Source organism: Sebastes umbrosus, chromosome 7 (genome assembly GCF_015220745.1).
Source record: "Sebastes umbrosus isolate fSebUmb1 chromosome 7, fSebUmb1.pri, whole genome shotgun sequence".
Taxonomy (NCBI): Eukaryota; Metazoa; Chordata; class Actinopteri; order Perciformes; family Sebastidae; genus Sebastes; species Sebastes umbrosus.
This window is the reverse complement of record NC_051275.1, coordinates 27,093,674-27,120,613: the sequence shown is the minus strand read 5'-3', so window position 1 is coordinate 27,120,613 and position 26,940 is coordinate 27,093,674. Positions and strand designations below refer to the sequence as shown.

The 26,940-nt window shown below is 39.7% G+C and overlaps 1 protein-coding gene across 4 annotated transcripts in view; it reads right to left on the bottom strand.

The window, feature by feature from the left end:
• The window catches only part of LOC119491258 (glycerophosphodiester phosphodiesterase domain-containing protein 5-like), a 59,036-nt gene that overhangs the window by 25,135 nt on the left and 6,961 nt on the right, over positions 1 to 26,940 (bottom strand). For all 4 annotated transcript variants that reach the window (XR_005207573.1, XM_037775071.1, XM_037775072.1 and 1 more), the window contains exon 2: positions 13,333 to 13,506. Coding sequence is in view for 3 of the 4 variants with exons in the window: in XM_037775071.1 (XP_037630999.1) it covers positions 13,333 to 13,449 (117 nt within the window). In the remaining variant the exon portion in view is untranslated. The remainder of the gene's footprint in view (positions 1 to 13,332; positions 13,507 to 26,940) is intronic.

Below are 26,940 nucleotides of genomic sequence, written 5' to 3'. Positions count from 1 at the left end.
AGAAACTCACCCCAAGGCCATAATCGGGAGGATACGTGCAAGCAGGCATGCTCATCTCCATCTTTCCCTCTCAGCGTACATTAAACACAGCTACGTTTGCTGTGACTCAGAATAAAACCTTATGACCTTTTCATGAAGAACAGAAAATCATTTAAAGAAAACTCAGTGCACATGAAGAAGCTGAGCAGCAGCAGTGTTGGTCGACTTAAAATGTGCTGATAACTTTTAAGAAACACAAACACAGTGTTCAAAGAATAAAGTCTCTAGGTTAAAGAGTAATAGGACTTTAAATCATCTGAGGCCAGTGAACACATGAAGTGATGTGAGAAAACCACACACTGCGTTGCCACCATTACAAGCTAGTATGACATAGTTGGTACCAATGGATTCCTTATGTTTTCTAGGTTCATATGATACCAGTATCTTCATTCTAGCTTTAAAACCGAGCCCGCTACAACCTCTGACAGATCTAATGTGTTAAAGCATTATTATTGCATTACCTTTGACAGCCCTAATATGGATTTGCATTTTGATAATTGATGAATCGAAGCAAAAATGCCAAAGATTCACAGGGTTGCTGCTTCTTTTCTATTATATATATCACTGTAAATTGAGTATCTTTGGGTTTGGACTGGTGATCGGACTAAACAAGCGATTTGAAGACTTTGAGCTCCAAGAACCCAGTGATGCACATTTTATAAAATGAAACAATGGACTGAGAGAAGAAGAATTTGACCAATCCATATTTCATTGTTAGTTACCGTCTAAGTGTCCTTGAAAACTCTCACGTATGTGTGTGCTGTACTGTAGCGTCAGGATAAAGACACTCAGTTCAGCAACCTTAGCACATCAGCTTGAATGCACCATTGTTGTGTGTGCAGAGGATCAGATTATTATCACCTCGGCCAGCTGATGCGACACACAGGTAAGACAGTCTGCCTGACCTGTTTATATCTGCTCTCCGTCTCAGTGAGGTTGGTTCTTGGACAAAAAGTAAAAGCTGTTCAAATGTGAAATATGGATGTTTTGAATCACGATACAATCAAAATCCAAAACAGTGCAGCATTTGAAGGTCATGTTTTGACCTCAAGTTTCTTTTTAAGAGCTTTCCCACATTTCAACATCCAGACTTGGGGTCAGACTTGAAGTGGAAATCATGATGATATAAAGATGTATTATTAATTTCTGGGCATGGTTTTATAACAGAGATCACTCAGTTGTACAAAAAAGGGAAACAAGCCTTAAGGAATGCTGATTCAATCTCCCTCTCATATTTGGACATGGTTTCTGAAGTACAGACTTTATTATGCAAGGAGGTTCTCTCTCATCAGATAATACGGGCACCAGATCAGCTTGGCTGTCTTTACAGGCAGGAAACAAACCTAAAAAAGTAAAAGCAGTCTATCTAGAAAAACACACAAAGCAAATACTGTTTGTCCAGTGCAAAAAAAAGCAATGTCTAACCCTACACACATTTACCTACATGTCTTATAACAAAAAGAGCACAGCAGATCAATTCCAGTAACAGAAAGGACACCGTGGTCTCTGTGGGAAGCAGCTCTGTGTATGTGTGACAGACAACTCTGTTCATTGATGAGAAAGCAGCGACCCTGATTCCCGGTTCCCATGGTGGACCTTAATGACCAGCTGACACACCTGGGAGGAGATCCGATCTTGCTCCTGAGAGAGGGCATTGTTCACTCCCACCATCTCTCATCTGGATTATGATAGATGCGACCTGAGACGTCCCTGATGGAGGGTTGTGTCTAGAAGGTAACCGCGAAATCTGATCTGAAATCTGCAAAAACTTGCAAACACTCTTGCGAGACTCACTGCCCGACGAGTCAATGCCTAACCCTATCCATCTCACAAGAGTTTTCTCAACTCGCGGGTTACCTTCTAGACACGATCCCGATAGAGCTGTGATGGCGTGGTCAATAAGTTATCTACATTGAGGTCTAATTAATTGGATCACCTAATAAACTATATCCCAATGTCATTTCTGAGATCTGATGCTAAATATGGGATTTTATTATCTACTATAACTCACACTGTTATACTGACTTGAATATCGCAATTATATATCTCTCATGGCAGAATTCATTTGAGCCCGTCCATCTTTTCTGCTCGATCTCCCATTTCTTATGATTAATTTAATGCACATTAGGGCTGCAACTATCGATAAATCTGTAGATTATTTTCTCGTTGTTTGGTCTATGAAATGTCTGAAAATGCAGAAAAATGTCAATCGGTGCTTCTCAAAGCCCAAGATGACGTCCTCAAATGTCTTGTTTTGTCCACAACTCAAAGATATTCAGTTTACTGTCATAGAGGAGTAAAGAAACCAAAACATATTCACATTTTTTTTGTTTGGCTTATCATCCCTGTGATTCCTTTTCTCTTTTTTTTTTAATCAATTCTCTAATTTTTATTATTCTTTTATTAATATTCCTTTTTTTAATTCTTTTTTAATTTCACTTTTTATTATACGTTTGCATCAACTTTCTTTTTATCGTCTCATTTTATTGTCTACCTGCCCTTGTTTTAATGTTTTGCTTTTTTTTGTAAAACACTTTGAGAACTTTTAAGAAGCTGGAATCAGAATTTTAACTTTTTTGTCCTAAACAAATTACTCAAACCGATTAATTGATTATCAAAATAGTTGCTGATTAATTTAATAGTTGACAACTAATGGAGTAATCATTGCAGCTCTAATGCAAATTATGAAAACTGCATCCAAATGACAAATGCAACCTGAATGTGTCAACCAGCACACGCTACAGTTTATTAGCTCTTTGTTCTTCATGGATGTTTTACATGAGGTCCAACTTTTAGTTGTTTTTTTTATTAATTTTGCTCTGGTAAAATTACGTTGAGGGACTGCAAAAAAACCTCTAAAAATAGCGTGAAACTGATATATCTTCGCTGACTCACCACCGCGTCAGAGGATATTGCATCAGTGATTTAACATCTGGGAAAAGCAGGTGTAGTAAGAGAGAAAGTTGACAACTTTGGCCTTTGTTCAGAAATATTCAAAGACTTAAGTGACGGCAGCAAAGAATGTTGTAGCAAATTAAAAAGATGAAGTCATTTTACAGTATTATTTAATTTCGTAGTTTAGCTGTGAGTGTGACAGTGTTTTAAAACTTAGACAAATAAATCTGTATTGAAGAATAACTGATTTCTCATTTACTGAAGATTGAAGCCCCGTGTTGGGTCTGATGTTGTCTTCCTGTTTGCCAGCTAACTCAGCAGTAGAGCATGACTTGGCCTGCCCTGTGACATCACATTACCATTCTGCATGGCTGGCGTTTTATCCAGGCACAGCGCCCCGTGGCACGGGCCGACTGCGGAAACAGGAATCTATCAGAACACCACAGTCTCTGGGAATGTTTGAAGAGCAGTGTATGCTTTGTTCCTATAATTATTCTGACTTGTGTTATGCTGTTCGCCCCTTGGAGACATCATAGAGGACAAAGAGGACAAGTTCTCCTTCAGAAGATTCAGACCTATTGGATTAGCTTTAATTCAAATCAAATTATGTGGTCTGCTGTAATTAAAACGTAACTCAAAAAATATTCGAATGACTTTTCAAAACCATCAAGGACCCTTTCTGTAGCTACTCTGAGTGATGACGTCCAGACAGCTGCAGTGGTTAAGATTAAATACATTTCTAAAATAGTGAACACATTTGCTTCCTAAACCAGAAATATGGAAAAAGGATGGAAGTCATTAGAGGATAAACTCCAATGCTAAAAATAGAAGGATCAAATGGATCATATTAAAAACTAAAAAGCATACAATCATGAAAATCCTTCACTTGCTCACTAAAAGTGTCATAAATGCTATAAACAAACAACTCTTAGGAATATATCTAACAAGGACTGACAGCCCTTTTTCATAGTGTTTCATGTCCTTTTTTTATTGCGGGATTGCACCAAGGTTTTGCTCTGGCCCAATTACGTTAAGGGACTGCAAAAAAACCCTCTAAAAATAGCGTGAAACTGATATATCTTCGCTGACTCACCACCGCGTCAGGTGATATTGCATCAGTGATTTAACATCTGGGAAAAACAGGTGTGGAGAGAGAGAGAGAGAGACGAAATCTTTGGCCTTTGTTCATGAATATTTAAAAGCTGTCAATTTATTAAAATATTTAATAGCAATTAATCACATGATTATCCATAGTTAATTGCACATTTATTTATCCATTCAAAATGAACCTTAAAGGGAGATTTGTCAAGTATTTAATACTCTTATCAACACAGGAGTGGGCAAATAAGCTTGCCTTATTCAAATGTATGTATATATTTATTATTGGAAATCAATTAACAACACAAAACAATGACAGATATTGTCCAGAAACCCTCACAGGTACTGCATTTAGCATAAAAAATAAATCATAACATGGTAAACTCAATAACAGCTGTCAGTGTGTCAGTGTGCTGACTTGACTATGGTTTGCTCCAAACTGCATGTGATTATCATAAAGTGGGCATGTCTGTAAAGGGGAGACTCGTGGGTACCCATAGAACCCATTTTCATTCACATATCTTGAGGGCAGAGGTCAAGGGACCCCCCCTGAATATGGCCATGCCAGTATTTCCTCGCCAAAACTTAGTGTAAGTTTGGAGCGTTATTTAACCTCCTTTTCTAGTATGACAGACGACATTCATATGATACCAGTATCTTCACTCTAGCTTTAAAACTGAACCCGCTACAACCTTAAAAATTGCAAGTTGCGTCACTTAAGTGACAGCAGCAAATAATGTAATGCAAATAAAAAAGGAGCATATAAAGTCATTTTACAGGTTCCGTCTGCGCAGAACCACCGCAGAGCAGCATTGCAATAACCTCTCTGCTACCCTCAGTGGCTTTCTGCCTGAAGTTTCTATTTATCTTGACTTTTAATGGCTCAGTCCAGTGCAGTGGATTATGACCGCAGCAGCCAATAATGTATTTATTAAACAGGCTTATTGGATTTTTTTAATCTGTTTACGGCAGTAATCTTGTGACGTTTAATATCTCACATAATTCTGGGAGGTCTCTTTAATTGTATCACCAATTTTCTTGTTGAACTGACGCTGTCAAGCTATTTAACTCCCATTTCCTCACATAGCGTCAGGTCTATTAGAAATGAATATATTGAATTTAGTTCATGCAAATAAACTTAACCGTGGCTAAGATCATTTAAGTCATTCGTTTTAGTAAATATATCGCTAAACTGATGACCAAAATTTTGCAGCCCTGACAGTAATTTGTTGTAAATATCCCCCTTAGCGGTGAATTACTGTAATTATAGAAGATTAGTGTACAGAGATATGTAATAAACTGACTTCTAAATACTGTGCTTTGCATTTTAGTGGTGACTTTCTGGCGCGTTTAATGTGGTCCTTTGGGACGACCCAATCAGATTAAAACCAGGAAAATGAGGCACGTAGCATTTAGTCATTGAGTCGACAACGGTTGCAGATATTTCTCCGATAGTCATTTGCTCCACTTCTCCCTGTAAGAGCGACCGCTAATGATAATGCCAACGTGTCTCTCGCTTATCGCTCCAAGAATGCTTCAATATGTCAAACAGGATGTAGGCTATAGTGTCATATCCATAGGATGGTTATTATTCATGCCCAGCAGCTGCTCTACAGCACAATGTTATACATGCATAGACAAACACATGCATGCTTACTTAAGGCTGGCCCACACTAAAAGATGTTTAAAGTCTTAACAGATGTTTAACATATGAGAGACCCCACACATAACACCATGAAGCGATACATTTAACAGTTTGGTTCCTATAGTGTGTGGAGAGCAATGAATTGCGACTTTGCGTCCTCAGCTGTCCGGGGTTTCCTCCCTCACAACAGGATATCGGATCGTAAATATTGAACATGTTTAATATTTAAACATGAAATCGGCTCCAGGATGGACTTCTGAGCAGATCGGGGGATGTAGAAAACACTCTTATCATAGCTCACATCACAGGAATATCGGGCTAGATAATCTTTAGAACCATTAAAATGATGATTTTCATGTAGTCTGTACCCCGCATTACTCACATACACGTAAGAAAACAAACACATGCTATGATTATCTAAACAAAGCCAACGACAATACTATAGACTTTGATTTACATCTGATTTGCAAGTCAACCAGGGACCAAATATGGAGCCAGGATGCAATGTTCTTCAGAAGTGATAGAAAATATATAAATACATTCACACACAAAACATCTCTCTGCAGATTCACAAGTCAAGTTGTGTATTGCCGTGTATCAGGGCGGGCAATATGATGATGATATATATTGTCAAAACAATATAAAAATGTCTATCGTATATATTTTTCTATATTGTTTCTCTTGTGATAGGCTAGACCTATATTTATGTATTTTTTCTCTATTATTTCACTTAAAACTTATGTTCATTTTGTACTCAAGTTTTCATTTATCAGTATTATATTCACACCGGAGTATACAAAAATAGGCTTTACCATGTGGTTATTTCATATAGACTATTTATTAAATTACCAGAAGACATGCTATATCCCGATATATATCATTATTGAGATATGAACTTGTCATGACAGAAGATTTTGGCCATATCGCACAGCCCTGACGTGTATATATTTAAATTCATACAAACTGTCAAACTACACAGCTACAATAGCTTTTTGTGCCCTCAACAGCACGTACACGGAGAAAGAACAAAGCCTGACAGCCTATAAATCACACAGGCAAGCATGTGGATTATAGTTTAATAATAACTGCACACAGAGCCTTGTTTTGTATAACTACAGTAGGAGCTGGCAGGAAAATAATAATTAAGCATGTTTGCATCTGTGCTGCTGGTTACTTAAGGCGCAAGGACGACAGTCAGTACATGAGGAAACTGTCCTTGTATCATGTACAGTGCGTCTCCATTTACAGTGAACGTTCTCCACACAGATATCAGAATACAACTGTCTGAACACTCTTTGTGCTCAGCTGATTATGTGCTTCAGGCTGTGGGTTACAGTACATATTGACTATATGAAAAGATTAGTCATCAGAGGGAAGAATATGTTCCCATATGTATCTCATAAAATGTACTTTATATAATAAAGAATAGCCAACATAAGGATTTCCTATGTAGTGAATGACAATTAAATGATGAATAAATGACAGCTTGACTCAGTGTGTTGCCGTCTAACATGCCAACACTGTGGAGAGGAAATATGCTGAGAGACGGTCCTGAATTTATTTGCTGTTAAAGATAAATCCAGACCGATACAAACAAACAAAAACATGTTGGTGTGTGTGAATAAATGTGAAGACTCATGTAAATGCAGGAGAGATCATCACATGAAGCAGAAGGAAAGCTGTTATTCTTTCGCTGACGGTGCTTCTTTCCCTGTGAGGCACAGGCTCACATGCCTCTATCTATCTTCACCGGATTTAACACCTCAGTCCCTTGTCACATTCCTGAGCATATCCAGATAAATCCCTGGCATTTCACACAGGCTGTGCACCGCTTTATAATGCAGCCAGACCACCAGAGCGATGCACTAGGGCTGTCCTCCACCAAAGAAATTGGTAGCTAACTTAAATTCATACGATTTTGTCGACTAATCGATTAGTTGATTTAATAGACAGATCTGTAAAACTTGAGTTTCTCCACAAAGAATCACCCAAAATCGCCACTTTAAATCATTCAGCATTAAAAAAAAGGATAAAGAATGACTAATCGACTAAAGAAATCTTAGTCGGCTAAGAACAAAATGACCGAACGAACGGGGGCAGCCCGACGATGCACATAATGCAAAAGTGTCTGCAAACATACAATTGTGGTCCTAATAACTGGAAACACATTTCTAATAATGAACTGAACCTCCAGTTTCTCAATTAATTTTAGCGTAGTGAAGATACAAATACAGAAATAACACTGTTGATGTATTTTACAGACAAAAGATGTTAATTTTCTAATATTTAATGTGCAGATTTTATAAATCCTAAACAGGAAATCATGCTGCCGCTCCAGCCAATAAGTGGTATAAGACACATAGACTGTAAATTAAAAGTGGACGTAGTCACTGCGACATCACGGATTATTCATTAGTGAATAGATAAATGGTTCCTATTATAATATTCTGAAGCATATTCATGAATCTCAATGAAGATTTTGCCCTGCAAGACCATCATATTTTGTACCACATGTGATTCCAAAAATGACAGAATCACAAAAGATGACAGATGCCCTGGCGTAGATGTGACTTATGGAGAGAGGAGGTCTAGCGGAAGAATATGATCTTTGCTTTTTTCCTACATTAAACACATCTCAAACCGTCCATCACACCCTCAGCCTCATCATTGAGTCACCTCCTCTGATGTATTGAAGCTTATGACCTTTCAGTCTGACGGCTGGAGGGACGAGTGGACAAATATGTGATCAAGCACACAAAATGCAGAAAAAAAATGAGCTGAAAACCGTTAATGTCCTTCAGAAATGAATGAAAGTCACCGGTCCAAGTTATATTTCAAAGGATGCAAAATAAATTAAAAAAAAAGACATCACTACAACACTTTTGAATTCTGCTCATTTGATCTTCTATTAACTGTTGCTATCCAAAGCAAATGAAACAACAATGTGCCACTTTGTGGAGTCACCATCAGTGATTTGCTTGTTCCTGGTATCTCTGTTGTCTTATTATCTGTCCAATATTTCACAGGCCGGCTCTAATGAAGACCGCAAGATCACGGACTAATGAAGGCAGAGCAGCTTTGCTTCTATTTTTGAAGCCTTTTGTGTGACTGAATGGTAAAGACTGGCTAAATGGAAATACTTTCAATTATTACTGAGAGGCCAGATCGGCTTGCACTGCGTGACGTGGGCCGTCTTCCTACAAAGCACCTTGAACACAGACAGAGGCAACTTCACTGGGACCGCATGTCAGCCTGCGTGGCTCATTACAGTGAACAAAGATGAAGAAGGGGAGAAATGGCATGATCCACTTGTAGATTATGAATGAGGCTACAGTTGTTTCAACATGAGATTCTCAGTTCTCACGCCTCTGTGATTCGCTCAGGTCCAGTTACATGTAGCTGATACCTGTCCTTGATTGGTCACAGTTTGTTTACTGGGATCGTTAAAGATGCAGTCTTATATGACATCACCTTGACCTGTGCTAGGAAGCATCCTCAATGGAGATGACATCTCTCTTCTCCTAGTAGACACTCAAATAAATACAGACAGGTAAATAGCACATTATACTGCTCTATTCCTCTTTTCTTCATAATTATTGACAGCACTACAAAGCTGCACTCTCAAGGCCTTTACACACCAGGGGTGTGACGAATAAATGACATGAAAATGCGAAATACTTGCCTGCAAATATTATATGTCATGGGCTTTTATTGTGAAGGGTAAGAACGGAAGGAGCGGATCTGCTCTGTGTTTGGTTGAAAAGAACAATAAAGTTTGTCGTCTTGGTTTGGACTATGGAGCCTCCGTGTTGTTATTTCATAAATATGGACAACTATAACTCAACCTGTTCCGCACAATGTGTTGATTGATACCTTTATTCACAGTATGAAAGATCAGAAAATCTACCTTGTTACGAAATACATATTTTTGAAGGCCAACCAGGAAGTTAGCATCGCCCTGGTTCCCTAGATAAAAAGCCAATGGGATTTCTCCATTGAGATTTGGATTATTGCAGAAAATAAGCTCTGTGGCAAACTATGTTTATGATACTTTATGGTTTTGTTCAGCAAGATAATCTTCACAAATGAACACCACCATGATTTTTGAAGTGCGAATGCAATCGCTAGAAGTAAAAAGCTAATGTTAGGCTATAAACAAACTACACCACGGGTCGCACGGGCGTGAGTATACACAACGAGGCTGTAATGGCAGACGAGTCAGAGTGATGACGCTTAGTAGTCTCATTTAGCCACTTGTTAGCAACAACCTTTTTTAAGACACGTATAAGCTTCAAAATTCACGAGTTGGTGAATTAATTATTGTTGTATTTTATATCTTAGAACAAAACGTTACAATCTGTTCAGCTTGTGTTAATTACAGACCTTATTTCAAGCATCTAACTAAATACCCCATTCGAAAAACCCACTGACTTTGAGACGAGGGAACTGGAAGTGCTAAAATGCTAACTCATTTCCAGGTTTTAGGACTCATTCCTGCACCACTAGATTATGTAAAAAAAAAAAATTAGAAGAATGTTGAGGGAAAAATATCCACTTCCTGAATCAGCTGAACAGAAACTGACAGCAGCCTGCAGAGTGCATGTGCCTGACTGTGTGCTTCTTACACTGTGGGGTCAAGACAAGTGCTATCCATCCGTCCACCACACGGTCAAAACAAAGGATGAGCACCGTGGACAAAGAATGCTGACTCGGCACTATCCTGCCACTGCCATCAGTTGGACTGAAAGACAAGCACTTGCAACAGGAAACAGAGCAACACGGTGTCCAGTTTCCTGGAGGGGAAAAATCTATACCTCTTTATTTAGTTCTGAAATGCTTTTTATGTGTATGATCCAAGAGCTATCAAAATATAACCACCCATCCCCATTTGTGTCTGTTTGTTTACACACCTAATGTAGGTTTAATGCACGCCACATATATTCTTTGGCGTGTGAGTGACATGAGAGTCTATTGTCTGTGTGCTAGGTTCCTGCTTATCTACAGTATGGTATGTGGGCATAAATAAATTATCCAACCTACTAGAGTCTGAGTGTGTGCGAGTGCACACATGGGTGTGTGCTGTGTGTTTGTTGCAGCAACATAACCTGTGTGTCCTTCCTAAATACGGAGTAGAGATGAAAAGGGAAAGGTCAGGACAAATTGCTCATCTTGTGTCGGCTGTAATACTTATCCTGTGATACTGGAAAAAAAACACTGTGGTATTCTTTGGTTGGGAGTTACATGAGGCCGTTCTCAGTGCACACTTTGGTTTAAGATTTTAGCTACAAATGTATATATCATCACCATTATTTTAAACATTTTGCAATATGTAAAGTATTGCGATAAGATATATTGTGATTTATTACCTTTTTCAACTGCAAATTAAGCAGTTTGCCAACATCTGTTTTATCTAATAAGATACAGTTTTCATTCACATATCTTGAGGTCAGAGGTCAAGGGACCCCTCTGAAAATGGCCATGCCAGTTTTTCCTCGCTCAAATTTAGCGTAACTTTGGAGTGTTATTTAGCGTTCTTCCTGACAAGCTAACACGTCATGGTTGGTACCAATAGCTTCCTGAGGTTTTCTAGTTTCTATAGTATACCAGTACCTTTACTAGCTTTTAAACTGAGCCCGCTACAACCTCTGAAAGACAGAATAGTGGCCGTCGGATTGTTAAGAGGTTAATAGTGTATGTAATAAAAGATTGCCGCCCGTGTATCAGTACAATATTGCCACGCAAAATATCGCGATACTATGCTGCATTGCTTTTTTTTCCCCACACCTAAGGCACACATTTAAATGCTTGAAAATAATTTAGATGCCAAATACAACTCTCATAACTCTCATATTGTCTCTCGATAAATGTGACTCCTATACAGATGCACTAAAAAACTGCCAAGGTCGTGGCATACAGACAAAAAAACATTTGATGGATAAAATTCATAACAAAATCTAATTAAACTCATTACAAAATGTGCAGAACGTAGGAGATGACAGACTGTTGGAAGCAGTGGAGGACTGCAATGTCAAATGAAGCTCAATGTGGAAAGCTCAAGGTTACTGAATGGGGGATAAGCCAGCAAGGACATATTTAGTCAAAGATTGTTCATCGTAAATCAATGCTGAGAGACAAAAGGTATCTAGAGACCATGAGGTGTCACAGCACACTGCTATGGATGCCAATCACAATCTCAGTAGCACATTCAGTAACAGTGTGCTCTTTAGTTAATTTCCCACCTCCTACACAGCCATCTTGTCGTTAATGTAACAGCTACAATGCCTTTTTAATTCAGCAGCCAGAAATCAAGAAGAGGAATGCCATCATTTTTCATTTGTCTAAATGTAGATGGTAGGTCACTGGAAGATGCAGAAAACCGGCGAGAAAAACTGTAACGTCTAATTAAAATTCATAGATTTTCACATTCTTAAACAGGAAAGCTATTAAAAAGCTGAAAAGTGATATGATTCTGCATCGATCTCCCAGGACAGTACGGTTATCATTGAGAGGACCTTGACAAGATAAATTAATCAGAGAATGACATGATCAGGTCTCATTTACTGCCAAGCTGACGTGAGCATGTGTGCACATATGAGTGTGTATACAGCTTATAATTATCTTGTGAGAGGTATACAATGACGGCAAGGTCAGCCTCAACCATATCTCCTACTGTCGACAATGACATTTCATGTTTACATATACAAATGAAGCGTTATCTTATTAAATATGTGCTAACTTACATACATTTCCAGAACAGAAATCTGAACATTGGATAAAGCCTTGTTTCATGTTGTTGACATATTAGAGTCAAAGGTTTTTACAGAGGAAAATTTGGATATGCCTTTTATTTTACCTCTGTAAATCAGAAAATAATGTCAACAGTAGGAATAAAATGTTATATAAACCAGGCTATGAATGACATACAGTATGAACAAACCCCTCTGTAAAAACCTTAAGAATATAGACAGGAATAAAACTGTAAAGAAGGTTTGGAAAAAACTAATTTTGAGAAAACGGCCTTTAAAGATATGTATTGTAAAATATCAAACATTTTGAAGACACTACAGGTGAATAGGGTGAAAGAAAAAAACTAATAGTTATTACCATGAAACTTCCCCAGTTGATTACTTACATTAAAACAATTAGTTTTTGTATTACAAGTTTTCTGAAATGTTATGTTTAAATATGCAAATGAGGCATTATCTAATGCTAACTCTTAGTGAATTTAGGAGAAATCTACAGACACGAATAGACAAAGTAGTAAAATAAACACCTAGATGTGTATTTTGGATGTTTACTAGTCAGAAAGAAGACATGTTGTGGAAGCAAAACAGCCCAAAATCTCAAAATTGATCAGTGCATGAAAAACACTGTTCTTGCTATAAGATGTGAAAGATTCAGACTTGCAGTATAACGCTGCAAAGTCAGTCAAATGTCATTCTAGTACATTAACAGATAAGTGATTTTAGTGTTTTATCTGGTGACCATCATATACATGTACTGTACTTTGCACTGTATACAATATGTGACTATGTTCTGTAGAAAAAGTCATGATGTGTTTTTTTTAAATTACTGACTGCCTTATTTACAGCAATTCTGATGTAAATCATGATTGGTGTAGTTCACCCACAAAGCGGGTTTCCTCCCCCTCTCACCTTGGTGGTGTCATCATGGGAACGTTGATAGCGTTTCCAGCGGCAACCGTAGATCCCAGTGATACATGACAAACACAGCTGGCGCTCATAGACCTGGAGGGGTTGGTGTTTCACCATGCTCCTTCAGTCAGTCCCGCTCCCAGAGCTCTAACATCCCACTGACCGCGAAGTATCCTGTCAGAAAAATAAGAAACACATATATGAAACGTTAGTATTTAAAGTTGATGCAAACAACATGTTGAAACTAAACTGAACAATCCATGGAACAAACGGTTACTAGAGTAGCAGCATGTCTGGCACTTTGATAGAAAACACATGCTGACCCGAAAGGCAACATGCTTTATTACAAAGCCTAAAATTAAGCCCTTGTTTCCAAGCTCCCGTTTCCAATGACAACTGAAACTGCTGCGAGCTTTCATCAATATGATCAAGGAAAAAAAAGAAAAGAAAATTAAATTGAAAAAGGCTTGGTGAGCCCACCATCTATTGAACATCACATTAAATTACAGTGACCATGAATATATCACACAGCCAGAACATATCTGGGTCAAAAGACAGCAGGCAGGCCCCTTCTCTCCCTTTTATGTTGTCAGGGCCAGATAAAAAAAGGCTAGGCAAAGAAAAGGCCAACAGGTGCAACAAGGATGTATTATAACAGTGACATTTTAGCAAACCCTTCAGCTTCCAGTATAAAAATATTTAATGGTAGATGTGGCAACTAAACCTGCAAGCAGAACAACACAACTTCTGTGTTGCAGTGAACCCAAACAACTCCACTATCCCCAGTGAATGAGCACCACGATATTTTAGATAAAACCCAGCACCCCTTTCACGCCTGTCTAATGCTGCATTAGTGACCATGGTAGGCAGTAACAGGCTGCGTTGGCTGTGAATAATCAGAGTTATAACTCAGTCCTCCCATTGAGCTGCTGCTGATTCAGCACTGAGACTTCGCAATCAGCTATAATAACAATAATGATATCAGAGCAGTGCTTGGCTGTTATCCCAAGTTTACCTCACTCTCCAGAGACATGATGGAGCCTGTTGTGCTGCCTCAGATCAATCTGGGGTTGAAAGTGCATCTCTTGGTCATCAAAAGCATAAATAAACCATGCATAATTAATGTCATCTCTCTGCTGGTGAGAGTCAAACAAACACGATTAAAAGTGTACACACCTACAAATAAGGCATTACATTAAAAGCCATGGAGAGTGGGAAAAGCTTAATAGAAACCCAACAAGTACTCACACAGTACTTTGTTATGGTAATGGAAAAACTCTTTGCCAAGTAAAAAACACATTTCCCACATCTATAGATTGTTAATAGCTGACAGGACTGGGCGGCGAGATATCTGTATGAGTAGCCACAAAAGTATTAACAGTCATCCATGGAAAGAATTTGAGAAAATTGGATTTTTCAGACCTCCATTGATAGTTTCTACGTTTGACAAAAGTTCAATATCAGCTTTATGTTGGAGGAAATGTGGGATGAGTGGAGATCATTCACATATCTTCTGGGACTGTCCAGTACTGCAGGGATTTTGGAAAGATATAAAAAGAGGAGATTGAAAAAAATATTGAAAATTGCTTTCCAAATGGATCCTGTGTTGTTTTTACTTGGAGAACCACCCCAAAATGTAAAGGGTAAAGACCTAAGATAGACAGTATACTACGCATACTTCAACCGGTTGCTAGAAAGATAACTGTAAATTGGAGGAAAGCGACCACGCAAGTCCAATGCACTCAGAGACTGAAACAAGTCTACACAACGGAATATATGACAGCAAAATTGCAAATGAAGATGGACATTTTTCTACAAAGATGGACTCCAGTTATGACATACTGGACTATATAAATGTTGGGATGTGGATAGATGTACTAAAAAAGAAAAACACGAAAAAGAAAAAAAAGAAAAAGCCGTGATACTGACTTTGAAATTCAAATGAAACTTGAATGAAGTAAACAAAACCCCCCAAAAAAACAGGTTTCCCTGGAGCATTTTAACTGGTGATATTCCTCTTTCCTCGCAGTTTGTGAAGCACAGCTAGCATACGGCTACATCTGATCTCTCAGAGCATTTGTGCATGTTAACTACACTCTTCCTGCTGTAATCAGGCTTTCTCAGGCTCTGGGCAGCTGCTCATTAGCATCTGCTGCAGTGGCCATGTTTCCTGTTATTAGTAAAACTGCTCTGAGGAGGGCGGGCGTGACCCGAGGGTACTATGAACCTCGCCCACCCCAGCAGGACCACAAGGGTCTTGACAGGCAATCTTGCTTCTTAAAATGAAAAGTGCTGCACTTTAATCTACCACATACTGATATTACAAATGAGATTCAAACCCCTGATGCTGACATGGTCAATGTTGTGCTTTGCTGATACAGGACAAACTGTCAAACAACAGCAGGCATAGACCGGATGGATGCAGAGAACTGAGCCAATGTGTTATCAATAATCATCTTATCTAACTTGGAGTCTGCACTACCGTATCCTCATCAAGCTGTCAACCAGGGATTTAGACCTTGATCACATCAGGAACTGCTCGACTAGCATAGCGAACATCATAGCAAGTACGCCTGTTTGATGCTTCTGCTGAATAAATCATGTCTGTCGGATAGATGGAGATCACAGCTTTGCAAGCACAGACTTTTAAGTCTTCAATCCTGCTAGCAGAAGGGCTCCAACACCTCTTCCTAACTGGACGCGATGCGAACGAGTTAACATCAGATTTTTCAGTTTTTCCCAATGAAAATGTCCTAACCTGCTCCGTGTGTCAGCGAACAGGCTGACCAACGTGTCGTTTAAAAAAAAAAAAAAAAAACGCTCCCCCTGGCTCTATTTAAGCAAAGTTTCTCGCACCTCCAACCTATTTTCATTGGTCTAAATCAACGCCGACCGTTAATCAATATCACGCTCTCAATGTAATAGAGAGTGATATCACTCATAGGATATCTGGACAATTTTTCGCGCTCCATTCGCCAGAGTTCGCTCACTCGCTGTATGTTAGGAAGAGGTGTAAGGATGGTGTTGCAGTCTGAGGGTCTGTGTAACAAAAAAAAAAATTCTGCAACAACTTATGAGACATGATAGAGCACCGGGATGGCCATCATATACCTCTATCATAATGTTCTACACCCTTATACACTCACAATTCACTTAATTAATTCATGTTTATTTCTGATTTATGACTAGAACAACTTGACACACAGTGCTGAGCTGTCAGCTGTGGTTCCCAGCTTTCAGATGATGTACACCACTTCTATGTAACATATACTGTTTACTTGCCATCTCCCCCTAAAGACCCACTGTACCTTCCTTAAAAGACAAAAACGAGTCTGGGTCTCTTAGGGGTTAATTTGATTAAGATTTAAAATGAATATTGGCAGGCTTGAACCACCTGTCAATGATGGTTGTGCATGATCAACAGCTCCTTACATAATGAAAAAAATTGTGTCTGGGCATGCCAACCAAGCCCTCAAGACAGAAAAACAAGCGTGCAGCTGACACAGTGAAGCTCCGTTGGCTTGCTCATCAAGTAACAACCGCTTTCTGCACGTCGTCATGTTGTCACTTGTTGACAAATTATAGCGTTCAAACCTGTATCCACAGCAGTACCTCCATGTTGTTACAGCAAAGAGGCTCACGCGGTTTATGTAGCAACATGTTTACCTCTTAAAGCTTCCATTCATGCCAGTGTCGCAGCCACTTGTATCCTCAAAGTCAAAAATATCACACATCATCGCTACTTCAATTGAGCCGAACATCAAACAGCCTTTTAATTCAAACTATTTGATGTGAAATCTTATCATAATGAGGCAGAGCAGCACTGAGGCCACAGATTTGTCACCTTGAGCTAGCAGGCTCATTCATTTTTTACTTCCTAGTTAATATGCTCCGACCCTCATCCGAGCTGTATAAAGACAGAAGGAAAAGCGCTGCAATTAATCCTTTTATCAGCATGATGTCTTAGCAGAAACTCATCAGCTAAATGTGACCCAGTCAGTGGAGACGATTAAATCTTGAATAAACCGCAATGAATTGGCGAGTTAAATCCAGCACGAGCCGTAATGTTCTGAATCTCAGAGAGAATATTCATCCAAGAGTCTGCACTTGCACTCATATTTTGCCAACATTGATGTGACACCTCAGACCACAGTCAGTAGGTGCAGCAGAAGTGTGACCACCATGCGGGCTGCACTGTCACACTGACTCACCACAACAGAGCCACAAAAGCTGAGACGATTGAGCAAAAAATAAGAGAAGACCATGTTCCTCGTGCTTAGTTTCACATCAAAATTTCGAGTGAATACACAAATCCCGTCAGCTACACTGCCCCATCGTGACTGAAATAGATTTAACAGGTGAAATCAGCAAGTCAAGCAGCTTCTCTAACATTTATGTCACAAGTTGTCTGAACGAGAAGAGAAGATAAGAGGGTTGTATGAAAAACCCCAAAAACGGCTGTTGTCATCCCCTTTTCTGCTGCCTCATTTCCTTCAATCAAAGGCTCAGCGAGGGAAAACAGTCTGCAGGGGAGGAAATGCTTCAGCAGTTTCCCAGCAGAAAACAGTGTCTTCTTCTGACCAGGGAACTGAGCGAGAGGCCAAGAGGCAGAGGACTATGGGATCGAAGGCCAACCCAATAACGAAAAAGAGAAGATAGTTCACCAAAATAGGGACAAATTATGCTTCTCAACCAGCGCAAGGTCACTCAAAACACCACTGTAATGTACAGAGAGTTGACAAAATGACAGTAATACCTGGTCTAATTTTTAATAATGCTGTGAAGCTTGTAATGTTCAATTACTGACTTTCTTAGAGAGGTAATTGGCTAATTTTACTGTTCCCAACTTTATTCAACTGGTGCATATATTATATATATTACACTACAGTGTAAAGTGTTCTTGTTCATATTACTATACAGTTGAACCAACAACTGCAGCTGAACTCAGACAGATGACATCCTAAGCTTCACAAAGGTAATGTTTATTATCAGCTGTTCCTGATATTTTATTGAGCGCTGTGTGTTAGAGGAACAGTGTGTAGGATTTGGTGACATCTAGTGGTGTTGTTGCAGATTGCAACCAACTGAGTACCCCTCCGCTCACTCCTCCCTTTCCAAGACTGCGGTAACGTGAGCCGCCGAGTGCAAAACAGTGGTAATGCCGTTCTCCACACTCACAGGCCATCCTTACCATGATAACACTACTTTAGGAGCAACGTAAGTCAGACAGCGGCTGGCGGTGCCACTGTTTTAAAGTTCGTTGGAGAACTACGGTGGCCTTCAGGTAACGTAAAAACGTGGAAGGCTCTCTCTAGGGCCAGTGTTTGGTTTGTCTGTTCTGGGCTACTGTAGAAACATGGTGTTGCAACATGGCGGACTCCGTGAAGAGGACCCGTTCCCTATGTAGATACGAGGGCTCATTCTAAGCTAACAAAAACACAATGATTCTTATTATCAGGTGATTATACACTAAAGAAAACATACTTATTAATATTATATTCCATTTCTGAAAATAGATCCTCCTAATTGTTACACACTGGTCCTTTAAACTGCATTTGCTGTTACCACCAGTAAACAGGGTGTTACTAGAGTAAAGCTTCGGTTATACTTTCCGGAAGGACGGCCACACAGACATGAGCTGACGTGGAATCATGGCGAGGAAGCGTTTGAATCTTTTATACTCCGTGCGGATTTCACGACAAAGTAGATTTTTGCATGACACAGTGACACATATTTAAGAATTTTGAAGGCACAATGGCAAGACTAAATGTGAACACCTTGGTGACACTGACAGTAGAGTAAATCTTTACTTAAACACAACACCCTAATCTCCATTTAGTCTTTTGCAAATGGGCCTCCACTTAATCTCTTCCTGATCCCCGTCCTGTTTGAATAATCTGAATTGCTTATTGAGATGAGCAATGGAGCACCATGGAGACTCGGCTGAATCATGTGGCAACAGAAGATGCCTGTGAGGGAGTCGACTAGCGACACATGGGTGATAAAGACCATTATAACAAGCAATGAGAGAGTAATTATATCGGAGCTATTAAAGCTGGCTCAGCACTGACAGTCGAGTGCTCTCGCTGTAGAAAATATGCAGAGTCTTGGCAATATTTAAAATGAAGTCATGAAAGATCCTTTGCCTTCCAAGAAAACTCTTGGTACTGTTAGCTCATGTTACTCACCTCCTCCTCTGTTTAAACTAAACAAACCAGTGTTTATAACAGTAACATTACAGGCTTTTATGAATTGGCAAATCCATTTAAAGAAAATGAAAGATTTTTTAGTTTAAAGCTTAAATTAAAATATGATGTGACAGGACATCCTGTATTACACAGATAATCTCTGATTTAATAACCTCAAAAAGGCAGACTTTCACTTGATCAATCCTGAATGGCGACAGATAAATAAGAGCGGATCATCAGCTTTGTAAACAGAGGTGAGCACAGATAATATAGATAGACACCCACTAATGCAGGATAAGCTGATCACTGCTTTCTTTAATTCATCTTTCCATGTGACAAAGCCAGTTGAGATTCTTGAGAAGGCAAAAGTCTGGAGACGTGTTCTAACTGGCCAGACGTAGACTACAGAATATAACTCCTTCAAGTGCTCAGGTAAAGCAAGGGGGAACTAAGGTCACTTAATAATACGATTATATTAAGTTAACTCACAAAGGAGAGCTGTGGATCAGTCTAAGTTCTCTAAAGTAAGACTGTAGAACATACATTAAATCCCAGCAGGAGAGTCTCAGCACTTGATTAAAAAGGAAAAAAAAAAGGTTTTCTGCTTAGTTCATGCCGTTCTCACACAGCTAAATTACTTCTGAGGCCCGCAAAGCATCCGTTTCATTAAGTTTCTTCTACCTGTATAATGAAAATAATAAATCAGACAACAAACATGTATCTGCCATCATGTGCTGACAGTCTATAGGCCCTGACACAATGTCGGAGAGCATCTGTCGCCCTAGTTTTTGCGGTGTGTCCCGCACCGTCGGCTCTACTCTGCCCAAGCTCAGGAAAGGAGCGTACAACATACTTCTGGTGGTCTTAAAATGTTGCATGTTGCAATGTATTAACAATACAGTGCAATATATAAGGAGCTTTTTTTAATTAGTGCTGCAATTTGTTTCTGCCACTTCAAATAGAAAGCCTCTGCATTACCCAACAACAACAATGTTCGGCATGTTTCCATCTAATCCCGAATGCAACCGTAAATATTATCAGCTCAACACAAGTTATCCACATAATTCTAACCAAACCCTAAATCACTCCCATGAGTCAGTGTGGTTGAAGAATTAATGGCCACAGCTTCCAGCCCACAGCTCCTGTTCATCCCTAGTCTGACATTAAGTCCCACCACAAACCACTCTCAAATTGTCTGGTCAGCTGTGCCAGTTAGTGACAACTAGCGCACATAAGAGGGAAGCTGATTTGTGATAGTGATGAAAACATCATCTTCCTCCCTAAGCCTTCCAGTCATGAATACACAGCGGGAGACTGAAACAATTACTCACAGCCTGCTTACAGTTTACCAGTTTTATATGAATTATGTATCCACTCTATATCCAGGCATCTGGAGTTAGGATTAACTGGGCATTTCATAGCTTTAGGAGGCAAATAACTGATCTATGGTAGAATTAATCACAGCCATTGATTCCACTTTGTTTGGTGCACCTTCAGATAGGAGGGTGTTTTGATTAGCAGCCTGCTTTCATACAGTATTGTAAAGAGGAAGGGAGGGATACTGATTAGGTAGCTGCAGGTAAGCAAAAGTTAATAAGCACCAACACTGTAGAATGAAGTGCATCCTGGCTAACAAGCAGTTTGTTAGGAAAGGTTGATGTCAGGGAAGTTATTCCCGAGGTCTTCATCCAGATTCAACTACAAATGGTTAGCTGGATTTAATAAATTGAGAATGAACTGGCACATACATGTGAAGATGTGTTATGTGATTTATGTTTTTACTGTATTCACTTTCATGCATAGACTAAACATATTGCATGAGACTCAGTATTGGCAGATAATCAATATTAAAATAATCTGATCCACCTGGGCCGGGGCAAAAAAAGGTGATGCACATGCTTTGTAAGGCTTTTGTTTATGCCCGCACGAGGCACGGACCTCCACAGATGGCGCACGCACAAAGGGGTTTAAGCTCAATGTGTTGTTCTTTGCAGTATTCTCTGCAACGCCAGAGGGCATACAAACAAAAGATTCTGTGAAGAACGAAGAAGTTAACGAGCGTGACCTGCAAAACGCCATAAACCAAACTCCTCAATGCCGAGGAGGACTTGTAATTAACTGTAAACTCATATCTCATATTCATGGACATACTTTATCAGTTTTATACAAACAGGTACTGTTTGTAACTTCTTACAAGTATAAATCAATCCTGGTCGGTGTCCCATGCGCGTTCGCGTGCGGCTACGCTGTTCAGACAAGACTCCAACACAAACTACACGGAAGCACCAAAGTTATATCTAGTGAAGCCCGTCTTGCAAAACAGTGTTGGCCACGGTCGGAGGACGCAGGGGAGACCGGTCTCCACGGCTGTAGTCTCTGCTGTGCTCTGCTCCTCTGCCTGCCTGCTTGCCTTCACTCAGCTCGCTCCACCTCACGTTTATGCGCGCACACTACACACTGCAGAAGAGTTAGTAGCTCTGAGAATATCCAGTAAATGTACAGTGGACATTTGTGCAGAAATAACTGCTGCAGCTCCTCCAGACCAACAGAGGTTTTCCGTGTCTTGTGAAGTGACGGGGCTCCGCAGAGAGAAACGTTATCGTCTCCGACCGGGTGCCGGTGTCTCCCCTGTTCCCTCCGGCTGCGGTCAGGAGGCTGAGGCAGGAAAAGCCAACACTAGGATCAGCAGTGATTCATGGAGGGCCGTCGTCTGGTCAGCTAACATTACTGCCAAGCAGGTGAAATAAAGAGTGATATTGTGGTTTTAGCTGACGTGTGTCGCCTCACTGTTTTGAGCGATGCTCGTTCATGTCTATGTAGAGCGAGCACAAGCGTGAGCCCGACGCTGACTTTCATTGACTTAACGGCCACAGGTGTCGCTGTTAACAAGCATTTCTGATTCTTACAAACAGTCCCTTTAAGATTTGAAAAATCTTTTAGTGTGAGCCAGCCTTAAGCTGACAGAACAGGCGGCGGTAGTTGTGGTGTAAAGTGCATCTTTTAACAGAAGACATGAGGCAATGTGCACCGACACCTCTAAAGCTCTTTGTCAGCTTGGTGACCTTAAGAATATTCCTCGACATATTCCTCAAGAATATTCATGAGAACAAATACAGTTTCATTTCGGAGCATACAAGACCTGAGGCAGGATGAATATTCAGTAACATAAAGTTTCTCTAGCTCTCTCCAGCTTTATGACATCAAGATGAAAAAAGAATTGAGTATTCAACACATACTTGTTGAGAGGCGCCGGTGCCAGAATATTCTGGACAGACGAATGAGGATAGAGGGGTATTGCCAAACGCTTACACAATTGTGTTAATGTCCTTCCTGTGCTCATAATACTGGACAGGTCATGATTTGCATCTAATGAGTATTGACTATGAAACCGACAGATCCATTTGTATAAATAATCTTGAATAATTGTGTTCTCTGGGACATTAAGAAAGCTTTAGAAACAACATAAGGGACAGAACAGCATGATGGAGCACAAACAACAGCTCACTGTTAGAGAATGATTGGGGTCTTCTTCTGGCCAACTGAGCCGAGCAGTCTTCACAGCAGCTTACAGCATCAGAGTCGTACATTAAACCCGAGATTTAAAAGACTCCAAGGTTTTGCCATACAAGGTAGTGAGCAGTGCAGCTGAGAAAGAAGAATTATTGGGAGGGAATCTTACTTTTCAAACTGACCAACAGCATGAAATAATGGCTGAAAATCCGTCAACTAGAGTTTTATGGTGCCTTCAAATGAAACTCGTGAGCTCGTGTTTACAACATGGGAAGTCGTGTAGACGATATGCTTGGCGTTCAAATGTTTAAGTCGTGAAAACACCGCTGCTAAGCAACAACAATATTAATGTTACTGTCAGCATCTAGAAGCCACAAAGGCTAACAATTTAGCAAGTGGGTAACATAATGCAATAAATGCAAAGGCATAATGACAAAGGAACAAGATGAGGCCGTTGGGTATATCAACATTTTCCTCTGACATATTATAAAATTACGAAGAAAAACAATCTACGCCTATAATTTCAATATATTCCCTTATTATGCACAAAAAAAATTAACTTCCATGACCTCCGCCATTTCTGATAACGTCAACAAACGTGTCACTTTCAGAGCTTTCAAAAATGTTCCACCTACGAGGTCATGAATACCACATGAGGGGGGCGTTCATATGGGCTCAACTCGTGAATACGGTAAACACGACCCCATTTGAAGGCACCAATAGCAAAGAACAACCGGCAACAGAATTAGTAAAGCTGGTGGTAGAAGAACTTCCAGACAATCTGACACATCAAACTGACAGCTCATCAATCTGAAAAAATATGGGTCAGAGATAATCCGAGTAAAAAATCATCTAATCACCCTCCATTAGTGTCTTCAAATGAGAACATTGACAGCAGGAAGAGGAAGTGCCATTACTGTCACTTATTTCCATTATTAGAGCTAAACAACATGAAATGAATGACTGGGAGATGAGAAAGAAATCCACCCACTCATTTCAGTGCGGACAAAACAACAGCGGTATAAGTAGGTCAAGTGATATGTGGAGATATTGCTCTCATTTTTCATCTGGGAGGTAAAAATAACCTCTAAAGAGTGGGCTTCACCTTATAGTATGAAGCCTCCTTCATGGACTGAAGGACGGTTTGATGATCTGATGGAGAAGTGATCTGGCTTGATGCTGCAGGGACAGTGCTTGACAAAGAAATGTGGATATAGTGAACAATAAAGCCATATTAGGAGCTTTCCAGAGCCTTGAGGATGGAGGGGTTGCTCATTATTGATTTAGGTATTTCAGCCAGGTACTGCAAATACTGCTTCTCCCTGAAGGCCTCACCCAATGTACCATGAAAATAGGAATGTACAGTTTGAGCAACATCTATTAGGTTTCATCTATTAGATGTGGAAGCCAAAAGGCGGGAGGATTCCTGTGTTTTGGAGCATGCCGCAAGGGGACCACCCAGACACACTGGAGAGGAAAGCGTACAAAGAAACGCCAAAGTCAACTTTGTGGGGTTTGAACCCTGCTCCTTCCAGCTGTGAGGTGACCGTGCTAACCTCTGATCCACCATGCCACTGTTTAGGCAGCTGATGGTGTGTGGGTTTGAATAATTATCACCTTAAAAGACTGGATGGCTTAATCTACATGTGCACCACACTTCCCTCATCAGCTTTAGTACAGCCTGTGATTTCGGATGTCTGGAGGAAAAGTGAAGGGAAGCACCCACAGAGAAGAGTGCCAGGCTATGAAGAGCTAGCAGGACGGACATGTCTAGGGAGACCGGAGCTGAATGTCTGCGTCCACGCTGCCCACACAACTTTTCAAGCTGACAAGAATCCATAAATAACAGCTAAATGCTCTGGTGTCACGTGGTAAAATTAGATTCCACAGTGGTCCGTCAAGCTAAATGCTACCATCAGCAATGTTAAGATGTTAAACTGGTGTAATGTTTACCATGTTCACCATCTTGGTTTGGCATATTAGCAAGCTAACATTTGCGAATTAGCACTAAAAACACAAAGTAGGGGACTTTTCAGATAAACGTCATTTTAAAAGATAACGTTACAGACAGAAACAAATTAACTCACATGTGTGTTCTGTCAATACCAGGTGTTATTTTGTACAAATGTGGAACAACTTCGGTATAATTTGACTTTGAATGGATGTTACTTTTGACACTGTCAGCTGGGAACGAAAGTAACAACAAACAATGTCCTTGTTAATATGTGATTGTAAACATATGTCCTTTATCTTTATAAAAAAATATAAAATTTCATTTAAATTTGAATTTTCAATTTCATCGAACGTTTTACAAAATCAGTATAACTGTTAAACAGTGATTCAGACAATTATTGATAATAACACATTTCATTTTGTTGTTTGACTGTACAGTAACAATGGTGTAAAGGGATGAAGGAAACATCGGTTACTTTCTTCCAAACAATGACTCCTGACAGTTGAACCCGACTTGCTGCTATACTGACATGTCAAACTTCAGGATGTGTTAAAGTACTAAGTAAATGTCAAATGATCAAGACTATGACTCATGAAACAATAAACAACCTGTCACTCACAAAAAATACCGCTTGAGTGAATTTACTTTCCGTGATCCAAAACAGCTTTCTGGTTAACACACCGCGACGGTATGACATATCCAAGCAAATGTTCGCAGTTCAGGTATGTGTTGCGTGCTGTACATGCTGATTTATTTTGGCATATCAGACATGTACGGGCTCAAAGGAAATCGCTCTGTTACTTTTGTACCGCGTTACTTTCATATGGGCTCTTCCCTACAGCTGAGGCTGAAGGGAATGTCATTTTGCAGGTATTTAGTCATAAACCTGATGATGGCCCTAGATAACAACATGAATGTATGTACGAAATTTTGTTTAAATCCATCAAAAGTCAGTAGTATTCATTCTCAGGGGGACCATGATTGTCTTTACCAAATTGCATGGCAATCCATTAAGTAATTGTTGTGATATTTTAGTCTGGACCAAAGTGCTGGACCAACGGACAGACTGACATAGAGCCATGCCACTAGAATGGCTAAAAATGCAAATGCATTAAGAAACCAAGAGTTACAAGTGCAAAGGTGAAAACTAGAGTTTTCCGACATCTTTTCTGTTTCTATAAAAAAAATAAACACAATACAGGGGGATAGAGGGTGTTTTGGGTGGAGCGAGGGGGAAGAAGACGGGCACTTTGCCTATTTCGTCACATCAACTTGAGTGTTTTGGGTGTTATAACCAGCAGCAGGTCTACAACATCTTGATCCTATATTCAAGCCTTATATGAAGAGGTTTCTTTTCTTTAAACAGCTTTATAATCACTCTTTCATCTGGATTTGATGTTCCTCCTCTCTGATTATTAAAGCTTTGATAGTAAAAGAGAACAAAGCTTTGAGCTTCCAGGCTCAAAGCTCTCCTGCCATATTAGCAGCTTCAATTTACAGAAACAGCCTGTCCCAGCTATCCAAGCATGTAATTATTAATTCACCAAACTGTTCATAAAATGCTCCATGAATTTGGTAATGACAGAGAAAAGCGTATGCAGATATTTTTGGATACATTTTACTGACGCTTGATAAAGTTAATGGTCCATTTTACATATCTGTGAAAGAGAGTAATAGCATATACAGTCCATTACAACCACTTGTCAGAGCTCCGCAGCCTACCAAAAAATGCTTTTCAACCAAGGCTCCAATTACTTTTTTTTTTTACAGTTCCCCCATATAGTTGAACCTACAGTATTTTATTCAACAACTGTTTCTGCTTTCACAGCTGCTTTTGCCATAAAATGCCAGTCAACAGAGAGGAGTGTGTGGGGCCTCTGACCAGTCAAAATCACTGTACTGAGAATGTACTGAAATCAGTGACCGTACCTTTTGATGGGATGAAAACCGTGTGCT